This window comes from Mesitornis unicolor, unplaced genomic scaffold (assembly GCF_000695765.1).
Source record: "Mesitornis unicolor isolate BGI_N332 unplaced genomic scaffold, ASM69576v1 scaffold9250, whole genome shotgun sequence".
Lineage (NCBI taxonomy): Eukaryota > Metazoa > Chordata > Aves > Mesitornithiformes > Mesitornithidae > Mesitornis > Mesitornis unicolor.
The window spans coordinates 23,628-33,960 of NW_010160246.1; the positions used below are offsets into that span (position 1 = coordinate 23,628).

Consider the following 10,333-nt stretch of genomic DNA (forward strand, 5'->3'; position numbering starts at 1 on the left):
TGAACCAATGTCTTGACATCGTTCAGCGTCGTTGCATTTTCATGGCTTAAGAGCTCTAGGAGAGGAAAAACAAAAAAAGACATTGCTTTATATGCATTTATACCCTGAAATTCTCATATACTTTTCAGAAACTGCTATTAGTCTGCACAGGAAACACATGAAACTATCTTTTTAACAAAGAAGCCTTTGGAAGAGCTCCAGCACTCTTAAGACAATGCAATTCCTTCAAAAGAAAACCAGGCTTTATTATTGGATTTTCCTAAAATTTGATAAGAACAAGGAAAAGAGATACATGCTATTCATTTGCCGGCTATCAACAGCCACTTCTGATCTGTATTTATATACAAGACTTAATGAAGACAAATGAACAACTAAATGAGTATGATCCATCACGCCAGCTGCCAAGAAACCAGAATTCAGACCATCAGCAACCGTAATTATTGATGATGGCAGCCAAAGATCTTGGATTAGTGGTCTCAGAACACCCACTCTTATATAATTATTTCGAGTACCAATGCCAGGAATTGTTTCTCAATGCTCTGTGGGCAACCCCATGCTCTGCTGCCTACAGGACAATGACATCCTTCCTCACAGTATTTGAACAAAGACAGTAACAGGGCCACTAACTGAAACTGCCTTTATACCCGCATTTCAAGACAGAAAGGATTCCTAAAGGAAATTAACTCATAAAGGAGTTGTGACTACTGATGTATTTCACGCTCCACATAGAAAAATCAAGTTTCAAATTAAAGCAAAAGAATTTGACGCCAGCCAAATAATCTAACAAAAAAAACAAAGAACCAAAGCCGTAGCATCCTTTGGCTTGTGCTGCAGGTTATCTTCTCCAAATACAATTTTATCAACACAGAAAACAGAACTGACATGGAAAAGCTGCAGCAACCCATCTAGACTTGGCCTGCAACTCTCAAATGAGCAACAAGTGAAAGAGTTTTGATTCTTAAAAAGCTGTGAACAGCTTAAGTTTTAACACTAGCAGCTCAAGGGAAAGAAGTGACTCCGTTGTCTGTGCCAAGACACACAAAGTAAACCATATATCCCCCTCCCAGCTAAAGTGGAGTAAACCATCCACAAGTACTTAGTATTTAAGGTTATTGTGTTCTGCCATTTCCATTTCAAAACACACAGGGTGACTTTGTAAAAATGGAAAAGCAATAGCTGAAAAGTTTAACAGAACTAATCTCGGTGCCTATTTACAGCCACATTCATTTTCATAGAAGCTTATTATAGAAATCTCCGTGGCAAATGAATCCAAGGCAGTAATTTCATGTAACCTAGGTGATCCCAGAGCTCACCTACCAGCACACAATGGGAAGATCATACAAGCGTGATGCCCAAAATCACACCGCCTAACACAGAGTTTGCTCTCTCAAGCATTAGGCATTGTACAAGCGTGATGCCCAAAACCACACCGACTAACACAGAGTTTGCTCTCTCAAGCATTAGGTAAGTAGGACATATGAATTGCCTTACCTTGGGACAATTTATCCAGTGAAGTACTAGTAGACACTGTGTTTGCATTCTCATTCAGTTGTACTAAAAATTACAGACTGCTTTCAGGGGGGACAATTTATCCAGTGAAGTAGTACACTGTGTTTGCATTCTCATTTAGTTGTACTAAAAATTACAGACTGCTTTCAGGGACTAACAGTTGGAAGAGATACCTTGTTAAATTACTCACTCTACTTCTCTGGCTTACATCAGCTTAAAAGCTAACACTTGGAAGAGATACCTTGTTAAATTACTCTACTTCTCTGGCTTACATCAGCTTAAAAGTGCCAGGACAGAGAGCAGTGGGGACAGAGAGCAGCGAGTAACTTTTCTGCATGCATGTGATATCAAGTGATTCAGATATCCAGTCTTAACGGAGAGTTTTCTGTCGAGGCGCTTTTAAGGAGAGGGGAAGAAAACCACATTTCTAGCGGAGGTCAATCTAACCCACAGATAAGGGAGAAACAGCATCTCACCCAATGCTGTGCTCCCAATTTGAGTCCACTGCATGCTAAGGACAAGTGGCTGCACAGAGTTCCCCGAGTAAGAACTTCCTTTTTAACTTGGTATTTTTCTATTGTGAACAGCAAAATACTAGAATACATTTTTATTATTTTCCATGCAAAAAGGTCCTTGGGAGTCAACCACATCTACAAAGGAAGATGCCATGCATCAGCAGAACTGCCTAGAAGTCAGCCACCCAGGGTAGTCTCACACCTAAAAGATACGGTCAGTCACCATTTTTGATAGATAATTTGCTTTAATACGTTGTCTTATTCAGGCTGCTCAAGATGGTAAAGGGAACATTAACAATTCCCTCACAGGTTTTGCCTTATGAGTGATTCTCATAAGAGAGGAAGGCTTAAACATTAAAGAAAACATCCAAATAAATAGAAGAAAGTATTTCCACCATCTAAACTCAAAATTGAGATGCAAGTCAAGTTATAAATCCTTCCTCATTTGTTTGCCTGTCTACAAGGCTAGAAATTCCTCCTAGAACAATACTGCTTCCAAACTTCCCGTTAATGTCTGCAACAACAGAACGATAAGGCAGACAGAAATCCTCCACTACTTGTGAGCCAAGCAACAATCAGAGACCTTTCCAAAACTGGTCCTTTTGTTGGTCCTTAGCAGTAAGCACAGGCAAGCAAGAACCAGGGACTTCATTAAGCCTAAAACGTTGCCTAAGAGAAAGAGCAGACGGTAGATGACAATACCAAGTTCCTGCCTTCATCAGTAACTCTGGAGTGGCTCAAAAGCTTCTTGCAAGTTTTCACATCTTGAAAGTTACAGAAGAGTCCAAAGCCCATTAGTTAAAAGGGTTTTCTTACTGATTCAAAATAGGTTGGTTTCTCTACTTGATTCTTAGTAATGTAACCTTGTAAGAGCACAGTCTCAGTTATTTCACTGTTTGTTAGCTAACAACGTTTCAAGGTGTGTTTGCAATATTCAAAGTACCACACTCACAAGGAAACAACATTAACTCCTAGGTGAGGGAACAACTTATTCTTTCAAATCAGATAATGCAAGTTTCAATCCAATTCCCCTTTCATATTGAACTACTGCAGAATGACAAACTGAATTACTTTTCAGTAATTAAAAGAAAATGCAGAAAAAAATTTCAGAAGTTAAATTCTGTTTCTTCATTTACTCCTCTTACGGGGGTGCTGGCTTTGAGCAGAATGAATATTTGCTTTTCATCGCTGACTACTCCTATTACTCAGATATCACTAAATCAGACCACAAGGGCAGGAATAGAAACTCCAAGGTTTACTTCAGAAATAACACTCCATGTTCTTGAACAAGTTAATAAAGCATGCTACAATTAAACAGGGAACTAAACACTGAAATTCATTTCCGATGTTTACCAGAACCAGGCTGGTTTACCTCTCTTTGGTGGTCTAACATGGTACGTGACATCATTAATGATCAGTTTGAAGTCATCCAGCAGAAGCAAATCTATACCTGTAGAGGAGGCAACACGTGTGCCATCTGAAAGGCAAACACAGGACCCATTAAACAGCAGAAAAAGTACCTAAACATGCTGTGGCTAAGCAAGTTGTGATGCCATCCCAAATCCAGCTGCTAGACTTCCACATTTTCCCCTCAGACAGCACTCTCTGTGAAGATGGGTACATAGGGTGGGAGACCTTGCATAGCAAGCAATACCAGCTGAGCTATGTATGCACAGTTGCTTTTCTAAATCTGTGCTATTTTGGGTCATGTTATTAAAAAAAAAGTTTCCTTCATCCTGCATAGTTCAAATACTTTACTATGTTTTACAGTACAATCCACTTAAGTGACCTCCATCTCTCTCCACTGACATTAGAAATGAATATTTCAATTTCTGGTATCGGACAGCTTTGGCATCACCAACCTAGCAAATACCTCCCTCCCTGGCCAAGACTTCTAAGAAAATACCTGCTGTGATGGCAGTTTCACAAAACATCCCCACAACATTTCAGAGCTTTGGTGACAGACACACAGCAATTGAGCAAAACAGTGAAGACAGACATTAAATGAAACATGATGGGGTTTTCATAGCTAAGCAAGATACTGTCTCCCTTGCACAACCTTTTACAGCCAACCACTTACAAATTAATTAGAACATCTACATAGCTTGTATCTTTCCTACTAAATAGTAGGAAATTCACCAAAGACAGAGACATTAGTCTTAATGGAGGTAAGGTAAGCATTAGGAATGTTTCCTTCTCCTCCTTCCCTCTGCAGTCAGCGTTCCTAGGGACAGCTAACAGAACATTCCTACTCTGGGAACAGCATTTCTACCTTCTGCTTTTTCAGGAATGTCCAGGGACTCACACCACAACAAGCTTTTACTTAAAAAAAACGCAAAAAGCTGGATTAAAATAGCCGGCAAGCGAGTACATCAATTCATTTGTAAACAACAGTACCTGCTGAGTAGATTGCAACCCGATCAATTCCTCGGTCCTCTGCTTGCAGCTGTTGTAAGAACACACCAACAGAGTCCGAGATCGGTTTAAGCGTGAACTGACAACGTTCTCGCCGGGATGGAAGATTCACAGAAATCACAGGTAACCCATTTTGGTAAACCACCGTCACTTCTACAGAGACGACAAAAAAAGACAAGTTCATCATTAAAAATTAACAGGTGATCTTGTCGTAATTTGGAATTTGTCCCATGAAGAAAAAGGCAAACACGGTTATGAGTTGAACATAAATAAAAGATAAACCAAAAATTTCAAGTTTCATCAAGAGATGTGTCCATCAAAGAAAGACTGAGGGACGTCAGAGGTTTTCACTTCCATTAACTTGGCAGCATCTGTTAAACTCTGTGCTCTGTGGAAAAGTCGAAGACATTTACTCTAAACACAACCACCAACACATTAAAGGCAACATGTCTGAAAGCTGCAGTATGGCAGCACAGTATGTTTTGAGAACCAAAGCATTTTGGACTATGGAAGACAAAACACTGCACAACTTATCAGGATTTATAGCCCAGAAGACAAAGGCAGACTGTGTATATTAGGAAACATCAAGGAAGGACCTACTTCAAACCTTTTTATTCTTGTTTTCTTCTGGTTTCCTCCTCTTTGTCATAAGAGAACAAATATTTAAGAGAGCAGTCAGGAGTATGAGGTTGTAGGCACAGCACTCCGAGTTTAAGCTTCAAGGTCGTTTAATCTAAAATTCATGGGATCGATACACTTTGTACTTCAGAAGACAGACATTACTACTTAGGTGTAGATAAAACATGTTCCCTTTCTTTAGTGCTGTCAGGAGCTTTTTCAATAGCATTCTTAAGGATTTCAGTGCACCTTACTAAATTTTATGGTAGTGACCTGTGTGAACTGTAAGCTAGCTATTATTTTACTGCCACCAAGACAGCCCCTTCTATGTGCTTCAGAATATCCATACCTAGAAAAAAAAGTTGAGAGTTCGTATTCCCTGAGCCCTCTACTGAGTCACAAACAGTCAAAATTTTCCCTCAGTGCAGTAGTTGCTAAGATATAGCAGCACATCTAAAAATGATTCACTTTAGATTGCTACCTATATTTCTTACGTAAAATGTAAGGTCTTTTTTGTGGCAGGGAGAATTTGCCATGTCTCAAGGACTGTGCAGTCGCACCCGCCCACGCTGCATCTGGCTTAGTATTCCCACCTGTTATGGCTCCGGCCAACGACACAAACCACACCATCCACTTCAACTCATCGACACTGACACGTCAAGTCAATTTAAGCAGCTAACATCAAAACTAGTTAGTCAAAGCAGTCAACACAAGTAGAAATTAGAAGCAAACAATGCAATTTTAACTACTAAAGTAAACTATTTCTCAGCGTGCCCCTGTTCAGGAGGTTTTGCTATCAACAGCCTTTATACCCTCCCTGTCAGTGATTTGCTACCAGATGTTGACCTCATTTATCACAGGATCATCTGCATGTTAGGACAAGCCTGGGGACAACATGCCTTTCTGAAAAGGGAGGCTCATGGATGTTGAGAAAGGAGGCACCATGTATACTTTTACAGAGCCAGAAAAGCTGTCCGAGGCTTTTGAGTTTACTGCCAAGTGCCTTCATTAACTGAATCAAGCACACAAAGACTTTCTTCTTTTTACAACAAAGTAATCTGCTTGGTTGACATTGGGTGAGCAGTGGACACTGTCTACCTGGATATCTTCGAGGCTTTCAATGCAGTTTCCCACAGCTTCCTCCCAGAGAAACTGATGCGTTACAGTCTAGACAAGCAGACTGCGGTGGGCAGGGAACCAGCTGACAGGACGCACCAGAGGGTGGTGGTAAATAGTGCCTTTTACAAAATGGCACTTGTGGGGTGCCCCAAGGGTCAATAGGAGCCCAATGCTGTTTAATGTCTTTGTAAGTGGTCTGGATGATGGGATAAAGCGCACCCTGATGAAGTTTGCCGACGATACCAAACTGAGTGAGGAAGCAGACACTTTGGAAGGGAGAGCCACCCTGCAGAAAGACCTGGAGAGGCTGGAAAAATGGGCTAACAAGAAACTATGGAAGTTCAAGTGAAAGGTCTTGCACCTGGGAAGACACAACCCAGGAGTGCAGCACAGGCTGGGATCTATCCAGCTAGAGAGCAGCAATGTGGAACAGGACCGGAGGGTCCTGGTGGACACCAAGCTCTATATGAGCAAACTGTGCTGCTGCAGCAAAGCAAGCTACCAGGATGCTGGGTTGCATCAACAAGGGCATCACCAGCAGAGAGAAAAACGTCCTTATCCCACCCTACTCAGAGCTTGTCAGGCCACAGCTGGAGCACTGTGGTCAGTTTTGGTCCCCACTATGCAAAAAAGATGTGGACAGACTGGAGAGGGTCCAGACAAGGGGCACGAACATGAACAAAGGCTGGGAAGCCTGCCATATGAGGAAAGGCTGAGAGAACTGGGTTTGTTCAGCCTTGAGAAAAGAAGACTTAAGGGAGACCTTATCGCCATGTTCCAGTATTTCAAGGGTGGCTACACAAAAGACGGAGACTCCCTTTCTACAAGGAGCAACATGAAAAAGATGAGAGATAATAGGTACAGGTTACTCCTGGGAAGATGATGATTGGGCACACCTAAGGAAAAATTTCCACAATAAGAACCACCAGTCACTGGAATAATCTCTCCAGGGAAGTGGTGGATTCCCCAACATTGGACACTGAAGATTCAGCTGGACAGGGTGCTGGGTCATCTTGTCTAGATCACGCTTTTGCCAAGAAAGAGGTTGGATCGATGATCATTGAGGTCCCTTCCAAACTGGTATTCTATGATAAGTTTTTGCCCTCTTCCAGGGCCTTGCTATTTGGTGCTTACAAAGAGGTCCTCACGTAATCTTTAAAGACTAGGTAGAAGTAACCAAGTATGGACACCTGAAGTGACTAAAACGTCCCAAGAAGCCCCAGTATTTGGAAGTCTGTAAATGCCTAATCCCTCAAGACTTAAACGCCTGACAGGTTTTTAGTAGCTTTAGTGTTTCAAAGCTTAAAACTGAGAGACAACAGTCAAATATTTACTAAATAAATAAATAAATAAAGCAAACTGTCTATTTATTTGGACAGTTAGACAGAATTTCAGTCTCCTTAGCAGCAGCTGTTCTGACATCAGCTATCAGATCTCTGCATTCCTTCACTCAACTATTTGAGCAAGAGACTGGTAAGAAATCAATTAGCAGTAGCTACTCTTGTGATAGCAGGCTCAGAAGGAACGATCAACACGTTTAGAAGCTTAAAATAGCCACTTAAGTATTGAATTCACTGGTTCTGTGAGTACCATATAGAGCATTAACTTATGTACTGCTTGTATAACCACAAGACATGAAAAATTCGTTATTTAAAATGCTACCTTGATTACACAGGCAGTGAGCCAGCTTATTATAGAGCAGAAGAGATAACAATGTTTGCACCAACACTTTTCTGCGTATACCCATTGGTACAACACAACCACCAAAGCTCCAGGACAGCTTTGGAAGGACCAGCCCTGCTGCATTTTAACTCTCCACAGACCAGGTGGAGCTCACAGTGATAAACGCAGCAGGTCGGACTGCACCAAGAGGCTGCAGCACTAGCAGTACACACAAAACCTCTCAAGTATTTCCAGCTCAGGTGAAGTGTTAAAGACAGTATTATTTATTGCCGAGGACAGGCTCAGTAAGTCTGGAATTACAGCGGGTTTATGTTTTCCTTACAAAAAGCTTGTAAAAGTCATTTTCTAGCCTAACTCACCAGTCCATAATTTCAGTTTGATCCTCTCATCACCACCTACACAGCTAACGTCTGGTCAGATTTTTACTGCATTGGAGAGGAAAGAGCTCAGAGGCAAATAAAAGAAAACAAAAAAGGAAAAAATCCAAAGAATGTGTCAGTAACAAATCTAACAGACAGCTCTGAACAACAGACAGCACTGCAACATGGCTGCCTGCCTTGCTCTCCCTTTGCTCTGACAGCCCTGTGGATTCCCTGCATGAGGGCAACTACGAGTTAATAAGTAGACAAAATATTTTGGCATTTCACTAATTACAGAGCTAATATTTTGCCTAATCCTCACTGATTAAATTTTAAGCCAGTATTTAAATACATGGGACAAGTAAAAGAAAGTATACAAGTGTATTTCACTTACATTTACAGACACCTACAACCTGGCCAAGGATGCTGCTAAACAAGACCATGGACACTTTTGACAACTTTCCATGCTGTAATTAAGCACGAGGTTGCTTTGAGGTATGAATTCTATCTGAGCACCAACAAGTTCTGAGTCAACCATATGTCCACCAGTAACAGGTTATCAGTACTTTTTAAATATTTCTGTTCTTGTGTAAGAACAATTTAAGCAACACATTAGGTCAAAACAAGGTACAGTAAAAAAAAGGCTGTGGCCAAAGAAGTCAGTGTTGAACATTTACTACCAGAAATGGTGAAGTTATCGGAAGAAATAACATGAGAAATATTCAAGCAAAACATGAGGAGAAGTAAAAATCAAACCAGGTGAGTAGCTACACACATTATCTTCTCAACCTTACATCTGACCTTACATTTCTACCTACTTAAGCCATCAGGTTTTGATTTCTCCACAGCAATCACGTGTTTGAACACAGTCACTATCCTGGCAGGGGAAGCAATTGTGCCAGAGCCCTTTATTAGCTTTCAGACTTTATTAACAAGCCTTAATGGGGAGAAGATGCACTAACTGCTTGTGTCAGCCACATAAGTGCTCTAGTCTTTGCACACAGCATGTGGATGTTAAGCAGGCAGAGATCTCAAAGATGCTTGGCATTTTGGCATAGTGAGATTTTTAAAGTTCCACCAGTGCGTTCTTTTGCTTCATGTTAAGAAAACCTTACTTAAAAAGCTTAAAGTCTGAGCTATCCCAGAATTTAAATAAAGGAACAAAATTGCCTTGACTTCACAACTTACTCACTGCAGCAACAGTGCTTGAAACCATTTGAGCAAGTAGCTGGTGTGAACTGCACTTTCACTACATAAATGGCACGTTTCAGGGCACACAGTACCCTGAAAGGCAGGCATCACACAGACCTCACAGCTACAACAGGAAAGAGCCTGGGGAAAAAAAAGGATAGTTACACTAAATCACCTCTTTCTTTATACAGCCTGTCCAATTTTGTAAGGATGGTTATCAGAGAAGCTGATCATTTCCGTAATTCTTCTTGACTGACTTTGTTCTCTGTCACTTCCTTACTTCAAAACTGCCTTACCTCCTAGCCAAAAAAGGCTCACTCAGAAAAGGGGGTCAGGGAACATGATTTAAGTTAGTGAAGTCAAAAGCGACCCAAGAGTTTCTCCACGTCAGTACCTACCATCAGAGGGCACTACCGTACTGCAGTACACCACTCTCACACTCTGCCAAGGAGAAAGCCTCTGATGCACCTGGAAAACACAAGCACAGCAAAAAGGACAAATGTTCAGTGCCGCTCGTCTGGCAGAATCACAGCCCAGTGCCACCTCCTGTCCCCCCTCCCGCCATGCCATCGCATACCCCAGTGCCTGTGCCGCAGGGGTAACCACAGACCAGGAGCGGCCGTGGAGAACAGCCTCTTCTCTTGCCATCTGCCGCCCAGCAGGGCTTTCCCTGCAGCCAAGCTCACCTCTACACACCTCGCTCCCAGTCCACACAGTTTGAAGTGAGAACGGGAACCAGAATAGCTGTCAATTTTTTCTTACTTCAGATAAAATCTATTACAAAACTGATAAATTCAACGTGGCTTTAAGAACTCAGATTACTACGCAGACATGGAAAGCAAAAACTGCACAACGGCATCAGTCTTCAAAGGTTAAAAAAATGAAGTTTTAGCATAAATAGTGGAGGGGGAGGACAGGGAGTTG

General features: G+C 41.5%; 1 protein-coding gene across 1 annotated transcript in view; it reads right to left on the reverse strand.

The window, feature by feature from the left end:
- The window catches only part of MCU (mitochondrial calcium uniporter), a gene marked incomplete at its 5' end in the record, with an annotated part of 14,603 nt that extends 4,726 nt beyond the window's left edge, over positions 1–9,877 (reverse strand). The window contains 5 exon segments of the mRNA XM_010189477.1: position 1; positions 3–55; positions 3,397–3,501; positions 4,422–4,592; positions 9,808–9,877. The exon segment at position 1 is cut by the window's left edge and continues 107 nt beyond it. Coding sequence (XP_010187779.1) covers position 1; positions 3–55; positions 3,397–3,501; positions 4,422–4,592; positions 9,808–9,877 — 400 coding nt within the window.
- Between the last annotated feature and the right edge of the window lie 456 nt (positions 9,878–10,333).